Source organism: Microcaecilia unicolor, chromosome 2 (assembly GCF_901765095.1).
Source record: "Microcaecilia unicolor chromosome 2, aMicUni1.1, whole genome shotgun sequence".
NCBI lineage: Eukaryota > Metazoa > Chordata > Amphibia > Gymnophiona > Siphonopidae > Microcaecilia > Microcaecilia unicolor.
Genome location: NC_044032.1, coordinates 454,215,605 through 454,235,162, shown reverse-complemented (window position 1 = coordinate 454,235,162; position 19,558 = coordinate 454,215,605). Strand labels below are relative to the sequence as shown.

Below are 19,558 nucleotides of genomic sequence, written 5' to 3'. Positions count from 1 at the left end.
TGCTGCTGCCATCTGTTGATTAATTATGGAGGGGGGAGGCATTATTTTTCATTTAAGTCTTGTACACACCCTACAAATTCTTGACCTTCCTAAGTAATGGATGGCAGATATCAGAAATAACCCTGATGGGCTTATAACCAGGAATATAGGATGCAAAACATTTGTATCACACCAGGAGAATGAAAATATTGAAGAAAACTTTTGTTTCCTGTGCTTTCACACAAAAATAACATTTGTAAATGAAATAGCTTGTGATGGGGTTTATAGAACTCTAACCCTCACCCTTAAGAATAGTCCCATAGCCAGCCTGAGCCACCTTAAAAGCACTAGTTCCACCTAGGAGACGGAGTGGAGCCCAAATCAGGAAGTATATAAGACAGGTCCTGACTGAGGTTAAGGAGGCCCAGAGAAGGAAGAGTCAAAGCCCCAGGGTACGTCACCACAACCTATGATTAAGAATTGTGACCTGGCTGAGGTAAGCTGCTTTTGATTCTTGTTTGAGACTGACAAGCCTTGTTCTGGAGTATGGCTGGAGCCAGATCCTAGTATTTGGAGAAGAACTGAGAAAGACTCACAGTCTGTGTTTGGGGCAGGGCTGCCCTACTAGCCATAGACTTTTCAGGCCTTGCCTGAGGCCTGCTTAAGGCTGCTTATTAAACTGCAGAGGTTTTTCCATGTGTTCCTGGCTCTGTGATGTTAACAGGCCTCATGATTCAATTAAACTAACACTTGTTTTCATTTATATTCCTTTGTCCAGCTGTGTTATTCCAGAGGCCCACCCCAAATCCTTGCTTGGAGTATTACATAGTTGAATTGTGAGACTTTTTAAATGGGAAAATTAGGTTCTTACCTTGGTAATTTTCTTTCCTTTAGTCATAGCAGATGAAGCCATTACGTATGGGTTGTGTCCATCAACCAGCAGGGGGAGATAGAGAGCACTCAAACTTCACAGTGCCACATTGTCAGCTAGCTCCACTGCCTCTTCAGTATTATTATTATTATTTATTGCATTTGTATCCCACATTTTCCCATCTATTTGCGGGCTCAGTGTGGCTTACAATAAGACTTGAATAATAGAAATACATTTGTTACGACTATGTTATGGATTACATTGAACAGAGTTGTGCGAGACATTCGAATATCATTGGGAGTATAACAATGGGACATCAACATAGAAACATTAGAAGGAGACAATGGGAAAAAAGGGCATTATTAGACACCTAGACATATAGTGTACATAGTTCCATGAATAAATGTATGATTGACTGGATAAAGGGATGATGGATCAGAAGTGGATGTGTATTGCATTGGTGAACAGTGAGTGTGGTCTCTATGTGTTTTGGCTCTTTCCGTAAGTTTGTTCAAACAGGTGAGTCTTCAGTAGTTTACGGAAGGAGGCTTGTTCGTTAATCATTCTTAGGTTGCACGTTAATGTATTCCAAGACTTCGTGCTCTTGTAGGAAAAGGTTGATGCGTGTATTGTCTTGTATTTCAAGCCCTTGCAAGTTGGGTAGTGAAGGTTGAGGTGAGTTCGGGATGATCTTTTGGCGTTTCTGGGTGGTAGGTCTATTAAATCAGACATGTACGCTGGGGCTTCACCGTAAATGATCTTATGGACTAATGTGCAAATTTTAAAAGTAACGCGGTCCTTGAGTGGGAGCCAATGTAGTTTCTCTCGTAGTGGTTTTGCCCTTTCATATTTTGGTTTTCCGAAGATGAGCCTGGCTGCTGTGTTCTGGGCTGTTTGAAGTTTCCTCAGTATTTGCTCTTTGCAGCCTGCGTATAATGAGTTGCAGTAATCCAAGTGGCTAAGGACGAGGGATTGCACTAGGCTGCGGAAGACGAATCTTGGGAAGAATGGTCTAATCCTTTTCAATTTCCACATGCTGAAGAACATCTTCTTGGTTATGTTGTTTGCGTGAGTTTCGAGTGTTAGGTGGCGGTCGATAGTCACTCCAAGGATTTTTAGCGTTTCTGAGATTGGAAGTTTTAGGTTTGGTGTGCTTATCACGTTGAATTCAGTTGTGTTGTATTGGGAGGTGAGTATCAGGCATTGGGTTTTTTCTGCATTTAGTTTCAGGCGGAATGCATCTGCCCATGTGTTCATGATGTGTAGACTTTGATTGATTTCGTTGGAGATTTCTTTGGTGTCTTGTTTGAATGGGATGTATATTGTCACATCATCGGCATATATATACGGGTTGAGGTTATGGTTTGATAGGAGTTTTGCTAAAGGGATCATCATTAGGTTGAATATAGTTGGAGAGAGAGGTGATCCTTGTGGGACTCCACATTCAGGTATCCATGCCTCGGACGTGGTTGAATTTGATGTGACTTGATACGAGCGCAGGGTTAAGAACCCCTTGAACCAATTCAGGACATTTCCTCCGATGCCAAAGTATTCAAGTATGTGTAGTAGGATTCCATGGTCAACCATGTCGAAGGCGCTTGACATGTCAAATTGTAGGAGGAGTATATTGTTGCCGGTTGCAATTATTTGTTTGAATTTGGTCATAAGGGTGACTAATACTGTTTCTGTGCTTTGATTCGAACGGAATCCTGATTGGGCATCATGCAGTATTGAATGTTTGTCTAGATAGTTTGTGAGTTGTTTAGTTACCATACCTTTGGTTATCTTGGTTATTAGTGGTATGGATGCGATTGGCCTGTAGTTGGTTATTTCGCTCTTGTTTTTCTTTGTGTCTTTAGGAATTAATGTGAGTAAGATTTTTCCTTTTTCTTTTGGGAAGAGTCCATTTTGTAACATGTAGTTTATGTGGTTTGTTAGGTTTATTATGAATTGTTGAGGAGCAGTTTGCATGAGGCTATTTGGACATATGTCTAGTTTGCAGTTGGATTTGGCATATTTTTTGAGAGTTTTAGAGATGAGTTCTTCTGATAATAGTTCAAATTCGGTCCAGGTTCTGTCTGCTGGGTGTGTTCCTTCTTCTGGATCTAGACAGTCTAGGAGAGTGGTGTATTCTATAGGGCTGGCGGGTATTTTGTGTCGTAATAGTACAATTTTCTCCTTGAAGTGTTTTGCAAGGTTGTCGACACTTGGTATATCTTTGCCGTTGGTAGTAACAGGTGTGGTGTCTAACAGTTTGTTCACGAGGTTGAAGTGTTTATGTGTGTCTTTGTAGTTTGGTCCTATTAATGTTTTATAATGTAGTCTTTTTGTCTGTTTGATGGTGTATTTGTATTTTCTCCGAAGTTGTTTCCAGTCGTTTAGTGTTTGCTCGTCTCTCTTTTTGTTCCAGGCTCGTTCAAGTCTCCTGACTTGTGTTTTCAGTTTTTTCAGCTCTTCGGTGAACCATGGATTTGCATTTTTCCTGTGTGATGTCCATTCGCTCTGGTAGATCTGTTGCCAGAATGTTGTGTGGTCTATTTTTCCTCTCGTTGTGCAGGTTGTTCGCTCATGTTTGTTGATTGTATTTAGTTGTGTTTTTCGCCAGTAAAGGGTGAAATTTGCTTTTTAGTATTTGAAGCTTCCAAAGCAGTATAACAAACCGCAATGGGAATAACATGAACTTTCCTCACAGCGAACGATGACCCCATAACAAGGGCATGAACTCAAAAGGAGGGAATGAACACAACCTCCTGGATGGAATAAACTCGTCCTCCTCTTTGTATTTATGGAGGGAATACACACATCCTGCTGGAGGGAATGAACTCAACCTCCTACACATGAACTGGAGGGAATGAACTCATCCTCCTATAAGTGAACAAGAATCCTGAAGACTGTTTTCCAACTTTCTCCCAAGGAAGGATTAGAACTTCAGGAAACAAGAACAGAACCTGAAACAGATTCACATCATATAGACAGTCATACAGGGAGGGCTCATGGCTTCATCTCTTATGACTAAAGGAAAGAAAATTACCAAGGTAAGAACCTAATTTTCCCTTCCTTGTCATCAAGCAGATGAAGCCAATACGTATGGGATGTATCAAAGCAATCCCTATATAGGGTGGGAACAAGTCACACCACGCGCTAGCACTTGTGCTCCAAAACGCGCATCTCTCCTAGCAGCCACATCCAGCCTGTAATGTCGGGCAATTGAGAGCTTCGAAGCCCATGTTGCTGCACTGCAAATCTCATGAAGAGAAAGTGCTCCAGTTTCAGCCCAAGAGGAAGAAATCGCTCTTGTAGAATGTGCTTTAAAGGCTACAGGCGGAGGCCGGCCGGCAAGCAGATAAGCTAAAAAGATAGCTTCTTTGAGCCAGCGGGCAATAGTGGCTTTAGACGCTGGAGACCCTCTGCGAGAACCTGATAGTAAAACAAACAAATGATCAGAGGTCCTGAAAGAATTAGTAACTTGCAGATACTGCAACAGAGTCCTGCGCACATCCAACAGGTGCAACTGCCCAAAGGATTCTGGAAACTCCTCCTTAACAAAAGAGGGTAGAAAAATAGGCTGGTTTAGGTGAAACGCTGAAACCACCTTAGGCATGAAGGAAGGCAGGAACCGTAACCCCGGACTCTGAAAATTGCAGAAATGGGTCTCGACAGGACAGCGCCTGAAGCTCTGACACCCGTCTCGCCGAAGTAATGGCCACCAGAAAAACAGCCTTTAGTGTCAAATCTTTCTCTGAAGCTCACCATAGTGGCTCAAAAGGAGAACCCTGCAGAGCCTTCAAAACTAGCCCCAGGTTCCAAGCTGGACAAGGTGCCCACACGGGAGGACGGAGCCGAAGCACCCCTCTAAGAAACCGTGCCACATCTGGATGAGCAGCTAAAGACACGCCTGCAACCTTACCATGAAGGGAGGTCAATGCTGCCACTTGCACCCGCAGGGAATTATAGGCCAAGCCTTTTTGTACACCATCCTGCAAAAAGTCCAGAATCGGCGAGACAGGAGCCCGCATGGGTGTGATCACTTTTGAAACACAACAAGCCTCAAACTGGCGCCAGATCCTGGCATAAGCCACGGAAGTGGACCGATTGCGGGCCTGCAGGAGAGTGGAAATAACATTATTGGAATAGCCTTTGCCTCTCAATTGCGTCCTCTCAATAGCCATGCAGTAAGATCAAAACGGCAGGCGTCCTCCATGGCCACCGGTCCCTGCGACAACAGGTTCGGTACCAGAGGTAAAGGAAGGGGAGCCTCCACTAGCATCTGTCAGAGGTCCGCATACCAAGGCCCCCTGGGCCAATCCGAGGCGATGAGAACCACTTCTCCTGGGTGAAGCTGAATCCACAGGAGCACACGCCCTATCAAGGGCCACGGAAGGAACACATACCAGAGGCACAGAGGCCAGGGTTGAGCCAAGGCATCCAACCCAGCTGAGGATCTCTCCCGTCTGCTGAAATGCACGGGATTTTGGCAGTTGAGTTTGTCGCCATATGATCCATTACGGGCTTGCCCCATTTGGCACATATCTGCAGGAATACTTCGTCTGCCAGTTCCCATTCCGCTGGATCGATTTGATGCCTGCTTAGATAATCGGCTTGCACGTTGCTCTGACCTGCAATATGAGCTGCCGACAGAAAATGTAGATGCAGCTCAGCCCAGTGGCAAATCTGTTTGGCCTGCGCGGCTAGAGCTCTGCACTGAGTGCCGCCTTGTCGGTTTATGTAGGCCACTGTTGTCGTGTTGTCCGACATCACTCTGAGAGCCAATCCTTCCAGGGTCACTTGAAAGGCCAGAAGCGCCTGAAACACCGCTTTCAACTCTAAGCGATTGATGGACCACTCCGACTCGTCGGGTGTCCAAAGACCCTGGGCATGCTTCCCCTTGCAATGTGCGCCCCCAGCCCTTCAGGCTGGCATCTGTCACTACTAGGCACCAATCCGGGAGCGCCAGCGGCATTCCTCACCGCAGCATGCTGTCTGAGAGCCACCACTCCATGTTCAGTCAGGCCGCAGGGAGCCAAGAGAGTCTGCATTGATAATCCTGAGATATTGGAGACCATCGTTGAAGCAGGGAATACTGCAGAGGTCTCCGGTGCGCTCTCGCCCAGGGCACCAAATCCAAGGTGGCCGTCATCGATCCCAACAGCTGGAAAATGTCCCAAGCTCGCGGGCGGGGCATCCTCAGAAGCAGACGGACCTGATTCTGAAGCTTGCACCGCCTTTGCTCGGGTAGGAATACATATCCCGAGTCTGTGTCAAACCGTGTCCCCAAATATTCTAGAGATTGCGAGGGGGTCAGGTGACTTTTGGCTACATTGACGACTCAGCCTAGAGATTGCAGTACTGAGACCACTCTGGCTGTAGCTTGATGGCTCTCTGATGCGGAGTGCGCTCTGATGAGCCAGTCGTCTAGGTACTGGTGAACCCGGATACCTTCTCGCCTGAGAAAAGCAGCTACTACCACCATTACCTTGGAAAAGGTTCAGGGAGCTGTGGCGAGACCAAAAGGCAAGGCCCGAAACTGGAAATGTTTTCCCATCACCGCAAACTGCAGAAACTTCTGGTGCGGGGGCCAAATTGGAATGTGCAAGTAAGCTTCTTTCAGGTCCAGAGACGTGAGAAACTCTCCTGGCTGTACCACCACACTGACGGAGCGCAGGGTTTCCATGTGAAAATGCCGCACCCTCAGGGACTTGTTTAATTCTTTTAAGTCCAGAATAGGGCGAAAAGACCCACCTTTTCGTGGCACCACAAAGTAAATGGAGTAGCGGCGGGAGGCACCGGGGAAAACCGCCCCAATGTGAATCAAGCCTTGTAAGGTCTCCTCTACAGCCGCCCGTTTGGCGGCAGAAACGCATCGGGACTCCACAAACACGTCTCTTATCGGGGCATCGAATTCTATTTGGTATCCTTCTCTGATCAGGTCCAAGACCCACTGATCTGAGGTAATCTTGGCCCACTCCTCGAGAAAGAGGGAAAGACGTCCTCCTATAACAGGAATCAAGGAGGGGGCCAGCGCACCCTCATTGAGAGGGTTGTCCTTGAACTCCAGGTCTTGAGCCTGCTGCTGCAGAACGTTTGTCTGAGCGAAAGGAGTTCCTCTGCTGAAAACCGGCCACGAGAAGTGGACCCAGCAGAATGCCCCGGGCAGTACCTTCGAGCTTCACGGAAGCGAGGTCTATAAGAGGAGTGAACCGCCTGACCCTTGGAGGGAGGCCGCGGCCTATCCTCGGGTAAGGGCTGGGGTTTAGCATCTCCCAGGCCTTTCACAATTTTCTGCAACTCCTCACCCAACAGGAGAAGGCCATGAAAGGGCAACTTCACCAACCTTTGCTTAGAGGCCATGTCTGCCACCCAATGCCGTAGCCACAGAAGACGGCGAGCCGCCTCTGCTACAGCCATCTGTTTAGCCGAAGCTCTGACAATATCATAAAGGGCGTCAGTCAAAAAGGACAAGGCCGACTCCATTCGCGGAGCCACTTCAGACAAGGGCTCCGCTCCATCACCGGGCTGTTCCATTGCCTGTTGCAACCATGCCAGGCAGGCTCCAGCAGCATAACAACTGCATGCAGACGCCCGAATAGTAAGACCAGCAATTTCAAAGGACCGTTTAAGTGTTGATTCCAGTCTATGGTCTTGCATGTCCTTCAGGGCAACACCTCCTTCAACCGGGAGGGTAGTTCTCCTTGTCACAGCTGTGACTAGGGCATCCACCTTAGGCATTGCAAAGTGAGCCAAATGCTCCTCACTCAGAGGGAATAATTGCCACATAGCCCTGGAAACTTTCAAAGGTCCTTCGGGGTCAGCCCATTGAGCTGAAATAAGCTCTTGGATGGAGTCATGCAAAGGAAAGGCTCGAGCAGGCTTTTTGGTACTTGCCATCCTCGGATTTCCAGAGAAGGCCACGCCACTCCCAGGATCTTCAATAGAGAGGACCTGTAAGACAATCTGAAATAAGCGCTGGCAGCTCCTCGCGGTGGAAAATCCCCACCGCGGATGGATCATCTGGATCCAGTGGCCCTTCTGCACCTTCCTCTGTTTCCTCTAGCCACGAGGGCCTGCCAGACCCCTCAGAATCACCACATCACGACCACGGGGGAGGGGGGGAAGGGGGGTGCGCCATTCTCTGAAGGGGAATTTACCCTTCTGCGCTTCTCTTGCGGCCAGCTATCAGGGAAAAACACCTCAGAGGGCAATCGCAGGCCTGCATCCACCGGACGGGCAGTAAGGGGGGGCCGTAGAAAACCCCTGTGGCTGAGCTCTTTTAAGCATATATGCATTATGAAGCAATAATACAAAGTCAGGGGAGAAAAAACTCGCCCTGGGCACCCGGTTCCAGTCCGGGGCTAGCAGCTCTTTGGCCAGCCTCAATTCGAGGGCCCCCTCCGGTCTCCAGACCCTCCGCCTCAGCGGGGGTCACGCCATGTGGTGCTTTCAAAATGGCACCCGCTGCCAGCTCCACCGAGCGGGAAGAATCATCGCTCGCCATGCTCGGGCCGGCTCTTACGCCTGAACAGCACGTTTTACAGAGCCCCGCTGCTGATCTGCGCTTGCCACACTTGGAACAGCGCTTAACACTCTCTGCAGCCATCACCGAAAAACGGCGGAAAATTCAAAATGGCGGCTTCGCGCCAAAAATGTCCCGATCACGGGCCCTCCCCGGAGGAGTCAGAAAACACTCTTACCTCACTGGACCGAGTATACAAGCTCCAGTCACGCTGTAGAAACTGAAGAAAACCTCTTTTTTTTTTTTTTTTTTTTTAACGCTGTGAGGAAAGTAGAGAAAACAGCAAAAGAGGCAATCAAATCAACTCCGGAGGTACAGAACAGTGGGAAAGGCAGGGAAAGGCGAACCAATGTGCCTGCATCCACCAAGTATAGAGTGGAAAAGAGCAGGGAAAGTGAAACTAATGTGCTCACATCCACTGGGGGGATGGGTAAGGCAGGGAAAGGGCTAACCTATGTGCCTTTAAAGTGAAGCTGCTATAGCCTCTAACACCCCGGCTAACAACTGGCAAGCCAGGAGTCACCCCCCAGGCAGATGTTTTTAAGGAGCTTGATCAAGCTGCAACCACCCTTCTTGGGGAGATAGAGAATACTGAAGAGGCAGTGGAGCTAGCTGGCCATGTGGCACTGTGAAATTTGAGTGCTCTGTATCTCCCCCTGCTGGTTGATGGACACAACCCATACAAAATGGCTTCATCTGCTTGATGACAAGGAAAGACAAGTTCCACATTTCACCGCTTTAAAAAGTATAGACTGAGCACCATGATATCTCATAGGATGAAAAATAATTTTAAAAAATGATTCCCTCTGAGGAGGAAGTGACATCACTAGTTCTTTCCCTCCCACCTGCTCCAGAAAGTATCCCTCTCAATTGCTCTCATTGGCAAATTTTTCTGCACAGGAGTGACAGACATTTGTAGCCGAAGTGCAATAGGATGAGTAAACCCCAGAATTCTTTGGGCAGGTTGATGGATAAATCCGCTACTAAGCCACCTGCAAAATTTGTGCGCCCCCATGCTCTGTCAGCCTCAGTGTCGGAGTCTGATTCTGACTTGGCACTCTCTGTTGATGATTCCCTGTAGGGTGAAGGAAGCACTTTGGGATGTTCCCGGCAACTGAAGCAATATTTGACAAAGATCAAAGAGGAGATCAAGGTTTCTAGGATCGATATAATTCAGCACATTAAGTACTGACCTGCGTGAGCTTGGTGGCTGTGTGTCTGAGCTGACAATCTAAAGGTGGAAGAACTGGGACTTGAATCATGGCCCCTCTGGTTCTCACTCCATTGTCTCAACACTAGACCACTTCCTCTCTCCGGAGGCTTCACTGTCTGTTTTTTCAACTGGTAATATCTTGCACTCAAGCTGGCCTTGCCACTGCTTTGTTACAATCTTTACATCTATGCAATCATCATATAACAGTGGAACCTCTCTTCAGTTTGGTACGCATCAGTGTTTTGCTCTCATAATGTACTACTCTCAAAGAATTTTGAAAACGATACGGTACTTGTTCCTGCCTCATTTTACTCGTGGTGAGAGTGTTTTATGAAAAAATCATGACATTAAGGAAGTTAGTTACTGAGTTGCAGCAAATTATCACAATATACCACAGCTTAGTTTACAACTCAGTATTGCAGGTTAGTAACTAGCACTGTTATATCAGTAGCACACAATCATCCTTGAAAGATGCATTATTCCATTACTTGGGAGCATCGGGCCATTAATACATGGTCTAATGCTCCCAAGGAGCCTTCCTAAAGGGGCTGGTGCCATACAGAAACCCCTTGTCCCAGTCAAGACCCACCCCCACCCCTCTGGAGTCTCCCAGTCCTCAGTAAGGACCCCTTCTACTCCCCCTGACCCCAAGAATAGCCTCATACCCCTCCAACCTGCATTCAAGATCCCTTCATTGCCCAGACCCTGACAAGCCTTCCATCCCCAAAAACATCCCCTCTTCAGGGCCTACTGGGAGTTTTCATGGTTTCTAGTGGCTTGGGAAGAAGCAATCCCCTAGTTGCAGTCATTGCTTTGCATGTCAAGTGTATAAGACTCCTATGAACAAAAAGCTTGAAGGCCAATTAACACATTGTGAGGCATACATAATACAGTTTTCTCTTAATACAGGTTAATAACTACCTCCCTAAATAGTTTAATGAACTTAATTCCATATCTAGTGCTTAAAAAGTTTTCGTTTTCACACTAGAGAACAGGTGTCATAATAACTTTTCCACCCACTCCTGTTGAACTGATGACTGAACTTTTTCAAATACTTTATTCAAGTAGAATTTTTGCTTTTTAACACATGAAAGTATTAATAACACATTCCTAATTTCTTACTCCTTGTGTTTAATGTAGGAGCTTAAGGTGATTACTCAGGAACAGACATTACAAAAGTGGTGACATGCTGAATTCTGTATTATTAAAGTCACTTTTTTGTTAGTATTCTGAGTGTTTTAGAATATTGCAAAAGGATTTAAACCAGAATGGACTAGAGATAAATGTTGTACAATACAAATGATATCATAATAGAGGAGTGGCCTAGTGGTTAGGGTGGTGGACTTTGGTCCTGGGGAACTGAGGAAGTGAGTTCGATTCCCGGCACAGGCAGCTCCTTGTGACTCTGGGCAAGTCACTTAACCCTTCATTGCCCCATGTAAGCCGCATTGAGCCTGCCATGAGTGGGAAAGCGCGGGGTACAAATGTAACAAAAACAAAACATGGAAGAACATTCAAACAACATAGATATAATACGATCTCAGCACAATACCAATGAAACACCTAATAAGCACACATTAGAACATTCAAATAAGATAGTTATTATGCCAATCCTGTTCATACAATACAATGAAGCATCTTTTTTTTTTGTTCAAGAAAACTTTGTTACTCATAAGAACACAACTACAAAACTGACGTAGAAATAAATTAGACTACAACAGTCAAAAAGTGAGTTGGTGATCAACAAAAACATCAGAGACTATATATCAGTAAAGTTATGTAAGAATCCACCTTTGTCAGCATTCTTTCATACTTATATAAATTTGACAAATGACCACCACAATTGTAAAGATAATGTTGACAAATGACCACCACAATTGTAAAGATAATGCAGCAGTATTTTTCCAATTATTATCAATTTCAGAGCTAAAGTAATAAGGATATTGAACAATTTAGCCTGACTTTTACACTTCTTGCATGGAATAAGGAGACTGATAAATCACATATATATTTTGTAAATGTTGCCAAATACCTGCCCAATACGGTGTCAAGCTACTACAATAAAATAGTGTGCTGGAAAATGTTCCTCTCTCTCAATTACAGGACCAACAATTAGGACTAAGCAATTTGTTACCACGGAAGCCTTTAACTGGTGTCCAAACAGCTCTGTGAGCCAAAAAATATATAGATTGAGTGGCAGACTCAGAATGAACAGCATGAGTCAGGGACCCAAAAGTCACTCCATCGTTCTAGTCAACTTCATCCCAATATCATCCCCCCAACACTTTTCCAAAGTAGGATGACCAAAGGTCAGAAGCTTCCCACAATAAACCTCCAAATCCCACTCTACAGTCAAACCAGCTAAATTCCCCAAATATTTTGAAAGAGATGTGTAAACTGCAAGTAAGAGAAAAAAAGGTTTAGGCACATATGGCAAACCGATAGACTCTCATGAACAGGTACTGTTGCTTTAGCTGATTATGGAAAGGGAGCTTATAAGTGAAACAGTATATAAATTAAGATAATTGTTGCCCTCAGGTAAATAGAATGATCCTGTCCACACCTACTGACACAGCCTAGGTCACAGTCCAATACAGGGTATACTAGGATACCACAGAATTTTCATATATTTCTCCTAGAGGCTGTGCGAGCTACCAGCAGTATGGATGCTGGAGGACAAGGGATACCAGGCCAGGAGCCTGAAATTCCAATCACGCTCTCTTTCCAGTAGGATTGTAAGTAGATGGTGTCTGACCACAAACATACTGCTAGTACTAGTGTACATGGTCTTGGGGGATAAAAAGGAAGCAGTCCCACAGGGTGGCCAATCAGTAGCACACTCAAGATTCTAGCTATGTGATCTGGACATAAATGGAGTCTTATATACCCTAAACAAAAGGATGTCCCCTAGAAGACTCAAGTCAGAACTCTGGGTAAGCCACCAGCATCTTAATTCTAAATATTTGGCATAGCAAGATCTCTATTCAGGCAGACTAAAAACAAGTGACTGTGCATAGACAGAATTGTTCTTCTGCTGTAAATGCCCACCTCTGTTATACCTTTTACAAAAAATGCGAACTACTGAACACCAGCACAGTATGTGGAGTACATTAATACAGCTACTCTCTGTTCCTTACTATCAACAGTGCTTGACAAGGAACTCCTATTCAATCTGCCCCTATAGTGGAGTAAAGACTGTTTTTATTATGTGGTCTTATTTGTAGTTTTGTCTAATTATATTGCTTTATTATATCTGCTGTTTCCTCTACTCCACTACATGAGTGGATAATAAATTACTTTAAATAAAATTTATTTAAACAATTATGTATTATATTAACTGATCATCTTCCCATCTTTTTTGTTGTTAATTTTCTAGTTCTTGTCCTTCTAAATAAAATTATAAGTAGTTGATGGATAGTAGAGTACCATTTCAATGACAATGCAATATACTATTTCCAAAGATACTTACCTGCCAGAAAACAGTTGATGCTAGTGTCTGGTTTGGGAGGAGGAGACCAACAACCTATAAGAGAAAGCACATGAAAAATGTCAGTTCTGACATGAAATAGAACATGTTGAAGAACTCAAATTCAATTTTCACCTGTTTAACTATTACAAGACAACAGTAATGGGCAACATATTAGTAATGACAAAATCTAGAAACCCTTTGCAGACAGATATCACATAGCACAGAGATCATAAATAGTCTGTGCCAATCACTAAAATGACGTGGAAGTCATACACATCTTGGCTCACCACAACTGGTCATGAAAAAATTGGCAGTGGCTCTACTACTTTAAAAAAAGATGGCCTGCAAGCTTACATACCCAGCTATAGTTAATCTATGGGATTCTTTGGAAATATATTTCATTCTGGCAGCTAACAGTAAAGAGTCTATGCAAAACAGCTTAGCTGAATAAAGTTTAAGTGGGAAATTTTTAACTACTTATTAAAGTGTGACTTGAGATTATGCTAAAACCAATCACTAGCAAGGATGTTAACAGAATAAAATAATCTATACTAGCCTTAATGAGCTCTCCTATTCAGCCAGCCTGAAATTAAAGGACTGATTTACAGGGAGATTTCATTCCCTTAACACCCTTAAAAAACATGCTGACCACCCCCCCCCCCCCCCCCCCCCCCACAGCACTCAAAGAGACCTCTCCATGGTAAGTCCTTCAATAAGAATGTAGAAATACGACTAGGTAGTGGAGCACTATCTGGCAAGCTTAACAGCACCATTTCTGAACAGATAAATATCAGTAACTCTACCTTTAAAAAGGCAGCAGAGAATGTACAGAACTGCAATATGCTTCCTATTGGAAAACCCAGACAAGTCAAACTCCTATTGATCTACACACAAATTACATGCCAGCAGAATCTCTCACCTTAGTCACCCACAGAACATAGACCAATCCTCACCCATTTCAGAATAAAGAACCAAAATTAGAAAAGGAAACACTGAGAAGTCACATTCTCCATAAGAAATACAGTGGAGCGCATGATCTGGTACGGAAGGTAATGGTGCTGGGGCCGCTTGATAACAGCGATCATAATATGATTGGATTTGATATTAGCCTTGAAGTAAGTATACACAGGAAATCCAATACGTTAGCGTTTAACTTTAAAAAAGGAGACTATGATAAAATGAGAAGAACGGTGAAAAAAAAAAAAAAACTTAGAGGAGCAGCTGCGAGGGTCAAATATTTACATCAGGCGTGGATGTTGTTCAAAAACACCATCCTGGAAGCCCAGGCCAAATATATTCCGTGTATTAATAAAGGAGAATGGAAGACCAAATGACAGCCAGCGTGGTTAAAAAGTGAGGTGAAGGAAGCTATTAGAGCTAAAAGAAAATCCTTCAGAAAATGGAAGAAGGAACAGACTGAAAATAATAAGAAACAGCATAAGGAATGTCAAGTCAAATGTAAAGCGCTGATAAGGAAGGCTACGAGAGATTTTGAAAAAAAAAAGATTGCATTGGAGGCAAAAACACATAGTAAAATTTTTTTAGGTATATTAAAAACAGGAAGCCAGCAAAAGAATCGGTTGGACTGCTAGATGACCAAAGAGTAAAAGGGGCAATCAGGGAAGACAAAGCCGTAGCAGAGAGATTAAAATGACTTCTTTGCTTCGGTCTTCACCGAGGAAGATTTGGGTGGGATACCGGTGCCGGAAATGGAATTCGTAGCTGATGAGTCGGAGAAACTTAATGAATTCTCTGTAAACCTGGAGGATGTAATGGGGAAGTTCTACAAACTGAAGAGTAGCAAATCTCCTGGACCGGATGGTATTCATCCCAGAGTACTGACAGAACTGAAAAATGAGCTTGCGGAGCTATTGTTATTAATATGTCATTTATCCTTAAAATAGAGTGTGGAAGATTGGAGGGTGGCCAATGTAACACCGATTTTTAAAAAAGGTTTCAGAGGAGATCCTGGAAATTATAGACCGGTGAGTCTGACGTCAGTGCTGGGCAAAATGGTAGAGAATATTATTAAGAACCAAATTACAGAGCATATTAATGAGACAAAGTCAACATGGATTTAGTGAAGGGAAATCTTACCTCACCAATCTACTACATTTCTTTGAAGGGGTGAACAAACATATGGATAAAGGTGAGCCGGTTGATATTGTGTATCTGGATTTTCAGAAGGCGTTTGACAAAGCACCTCATGAAAGACTCCAGAGGAAATTGGAGAGTCATGGGATAGGAGGTAGTGTTCTATTGTGGATTAAAAACTGGTTAAAAGATAGAAAACAGAGAGCGAGATCCAAGATGGCCGCAATCTATTGAGGCGCTGTGAGTCGCGTTTCATAGTTGCTTCTATAATGCCTAAACGAAGGGGGAGAGTGACAGCCAGAGCCCCGCTACCTACTCCCTCCTTACCTGGTCCTATCGACCGCTTTGTTCGACCGCAGAGAGTTGCTTTGGAAAGCGGGACGCTGCCAGTAGGGATGTCCGGCGTGTTAGGAGACTCGGTCTCCCCTGGATTAGATACCACTCTCAGCCCCGCTATGCGGACTCCGCCTCCCCAGCCGGTTGGAGCAAGCTCCTTTCTTGCTGACTCGACGGGGTCTCCCAACGAAAGTGGGGTGGACCCGGAAGAACTTCGAGTGGAGGACTCGCTTTCATCGCAAGTTGGAGAAACGCTACCGCCGTGGAATGCGGGGAGAAGTACCGAAGGACAGAGCGAGATCCATGTGATGGCGTCTGAGAGGTTTGAAATGCCTAAGGAATTAATTGTCAAACCAAAGGAGGTAACTTTAGATAAACTATGGGATTTAGTTTCTGCCTTGGGACATTCTTTCTTGAAACAGGCAAATGAAACTGTTCCAAAAGTGAACTTATTAGAGAAAGACTTAAGAAAGATGGAGGAAAAGACTAAAGAAATGGATAGTAAAGCCGAAAAGGTTGATCAAAGGATTATAAAACTGGAAACATTACAACCTCTGATGACAAATGACTTGACTAATCTTAGAAAAAAAAATGGAAATATTTGATAACTATACTAAAAGTCATAATTTAAGATTTGTAAACTTTCCCAAGATAAAGACAGTACCTCCTCTTGATATGTTAAAAAGATACTTGCGAGATATTTTGAATATATCAGACCAGAATTTACCACCATTTACTTCTGTTTATTATGTCCCAGGAAAAGAACTGAATCAAATTCCTGAAACCCCAATAGATGTATCTCTTTTGCTTGAGACTTCTGATTCCGAATTAGCAACGACAGCGACTCTGGTTGCTACCGTTGCGTTGTTACCGGATAAAAATTGGATCTTCCGTCTTTTCTTTCGCAATAGAGAAAAACCCTTTTTGGGTTATAAGATATTATTATTTCCTGATGTCTCTAAGGAGACAAGGAGACGGAGGAAACAATTCTTGCTCCTTAAGTCTGAAATAATACATTTGGGGGGGCACCTTTTTTTTAAGGTACCCCTGCAAATGTATAGTAAGACTTGATGGGAAGAAATATGTGTTTACAGAGCCCGCGCATGCATCAGCTCTTATAACTTCGGTAAAAAAGGATAAACGCTAAAGGAATAAGTAATACACCTCAATGGAACTTGCTTTAATTTAAATTAATTTCCTGAATTTATTTTTTTGATTCTCCTTGTATTCCTGAATCTTGGATTTCCAATTTATGGACTTGAGTATTAATAATTTCTTAATAGATTGTTAATCTTTAATGATATATGTTTAATTTTTCTTTTTATGTAGCTTTTCCTACCAAGATGTTTTCTTGAAATGTTTGATGAAACTGAATAAATAATAAAAAAAAAATAAAAAAAGATAGAAAACAGAGAGTAGGATTAAATGGTCAGTATTCTCAATGGAGAAGGGCAGTTAGTGGGGCTCCCCAGGGGTCTGTGCTGGGACCGCTGCTTTTTAATATATTTATAAATGACCTAGGGATGAGAGTAACTAGTGAGGTAATTAAATTTGCTGATGACACAAAGTTATTCAAAGTCATTAAATCGCAGGAGGATTGTGAAAAATTACAAGAGGACCTTACAAGACTGGGCATCCAAATGGCAGATGACATTTAATGTGAGCAAGTGCAAAGTGATGCATGTGGGAAAGAGGAACTCAAATTATAGCTACATCATGCAAGGTTCCACGTTAGGAGTCACGGACCAAGAAAGGGATCTAGGTGTCGTCGTTGATGATATGTTGAAACCTTCTGCTCAGTGTGCTGCTGCAGCTAAGAAAGCAAATAGAATGTTAGGTATTATTAAGAAAGGAATGGAAAACAAAAATGAGGATGTTATAATGCCTTTGTATCGTTCCATGGTGCGACCGCACCTCGAATACTGTGTTCAATTCTGGTCGCCGCATCTCAAAAAAAAATTTAGTGGAATTAGAAAATGTGCAAAGAAGGGCATCGAAAATGATAAAGGGAATAGGGCAACAAAAATGATAAAGGGGATGGGACGACTTCCCTATGAGGAAAGGCTAAAGCAGCTAGGGCTCTTCAGTTTGGAGAAAAGGCGGCTGAGGGGAGATATGATAGTGGTCTATAAAATAAGGAGTGGAGTTGAACGAGTAGGTGTGAAGCGTCTGATTACGCTTTCCAAAAATACTAGGACTAGGGAGCATGCGATGAAGCTACAATGTAGTAAATTTAAAACGAATCGGAGAAAGTTTTTATGTACTTATGTAACACAGGAGAAATAAAAATAAAAAGGTTTTATCTATTTTAGGGAGCAAAATACTAGATCACTTTCTACCCCAAAATAAAACCCACAAATAAATTATCTGGATACCCATGAAAAGTTAAACTTGTGTGACAACAGTGAGCTGAATTTTCAAAGCACTTAGACTTACAAAGTTACACAGTAACCTATGGAACTTTAAGTGCTTTGAAAATGAGCCCCAGTGACTCCATCCAACTTATTAGTGGAGCATAACCACAGAAATATGGTATGGTCGCATTTTCAATATGGTAATACTAGAGCCCAGCTAAGGAACAGGTTATTTTGAGTTAGCCTTCATTGGACCAAACTTGCTTTCCTTGTGCCATCACCATCCAAGCTGGATAGGCAGTGTCTTAAAAGGTGGAGGATAAAGGATTTTAATTATTATTTTATTTATATCCCACATTATCCCAAGCAAGCTCAGGTTCAATGTGGCTTACATTTGAAAATACAGCAAGACAGAATAATAGAATTCAGTTATATCATGGGAGCAAATAGATGGATATGTCTGAAACATTTAAGGAAATTGAGATTAGCATATATACCCAACTGGGCATTTAAAAGTCTGACAATTAATGATGTTGCATGTTCAGAAATTATAGCCATATGTATAGAGATCCACACACCAGAACAGGCATCCACACACACACTGCAAAAGTAAACAACTTCTACAGAGTATATCCAAAACTTAATATTTATTTTCTCATTTCCATCTTCCAAAATTCTAAAACAGCAGACATACAGATCAGTAGCAATCAAAGCAATCCAAAACAAGTAAAGTCAGAAACAACACAATTTATACCTAATTGTTCAACCACCCTTAGAATTAACTTTTGAGTTTAAAAAGCAAAACCACATGCATGTAAGGACTGGATAAATAAATTAAAACAAAGTTTGAACCAAATGACCTTAATATGTAATACTTGGTAGCAATAATGCAACAGTAATGCAATATTCACATAGAAAGCAGCCTGAGACAACAGATTTATTTTGCACTGAATATAATTAACTTTGAATGAACTTGGTAGCTAATAATGTGCTCAACTGAACAATGTTAGCACATTTAGACTGCCTCTGGACAGAACTTCTGCATGAAGGAAGCCCCTACCTCATTATTCAATACCTCTCTGTGAAACAATGGTAATAAAAAAAGGCAAGTGCATTTTTATAATAACCACTGCATTGCACAAAACAAAAGGAGTAAGTTCCCACATGCCATCTTTTTCTTTTGATGTAGGCACAGGAACAAAAAGATATTAAATGCTCCTAGGTCTCAACCTAATTAATGTTTTTTTTAACTGTAGTTCGAAATAGTAAGCCTGATTGTTAAGCACCTGATTGTCATAATATCTCTTTTGTGGCCCTAGGTGAAAACATCTCTGCACAAATACAGAGAGTCCATATAACCAGCACCTCCGAATGACACAGTGATTTACAATTTAGAACTATTTACTCAATACTTTCCCTGTGTGCATCCGCATGCTGCAAAGCTGGCACATTTGAAAATATAAGCGAGATCAAAATAAAAATGTTACCATCAAGAACAACAATGTGGATAGAGTGGCTCATAAGTCTGCTTGCTCTGTTTTGTGAACGGGGATGACTGACAGATGCATGGAGGAGAGGGAAAAGGAGACTTACCTAATTGGCTTCAGCTTTTTAACGATGCCTGTTCTGGCTCCCTGCACCCCAGCCCTTTTTCAATTTTCCATGCCACCAGCAGCATCCAGTGAGGTAAATACACTACCTTCAGTGGACCCAGAAGCTATGTCTCTGTTGC

At 43.1% G+C, this 19,558-nt stretch overlaps 1 protein-coding gene across 3 annotated transcripts in view; it reads right to left on the bottom strand.

Annotated features, from left to right (window-relative positions):
• The window catches only part of SFXN5 (sideroflexin 5), a 743,850-nt gene that overhangs the window by 510,874 nt on the left and 213,418 nt on the right, over positions 1-19,558 (bottom strand). For all 3 annotated transcript variants that reach the window (XM_030190957.1, XM_030190958.1, XM_030190959.1), the window contains one exon: positions 13,043-13,096. In XM_030190957.1, coding sequence (XP_030046817.1) covers positions 13,043-13,096 — 54 coding nt within the window. The remainder of the gene's footprint in view (positions 1-13,042; positions 13,097-19,558) is intronic.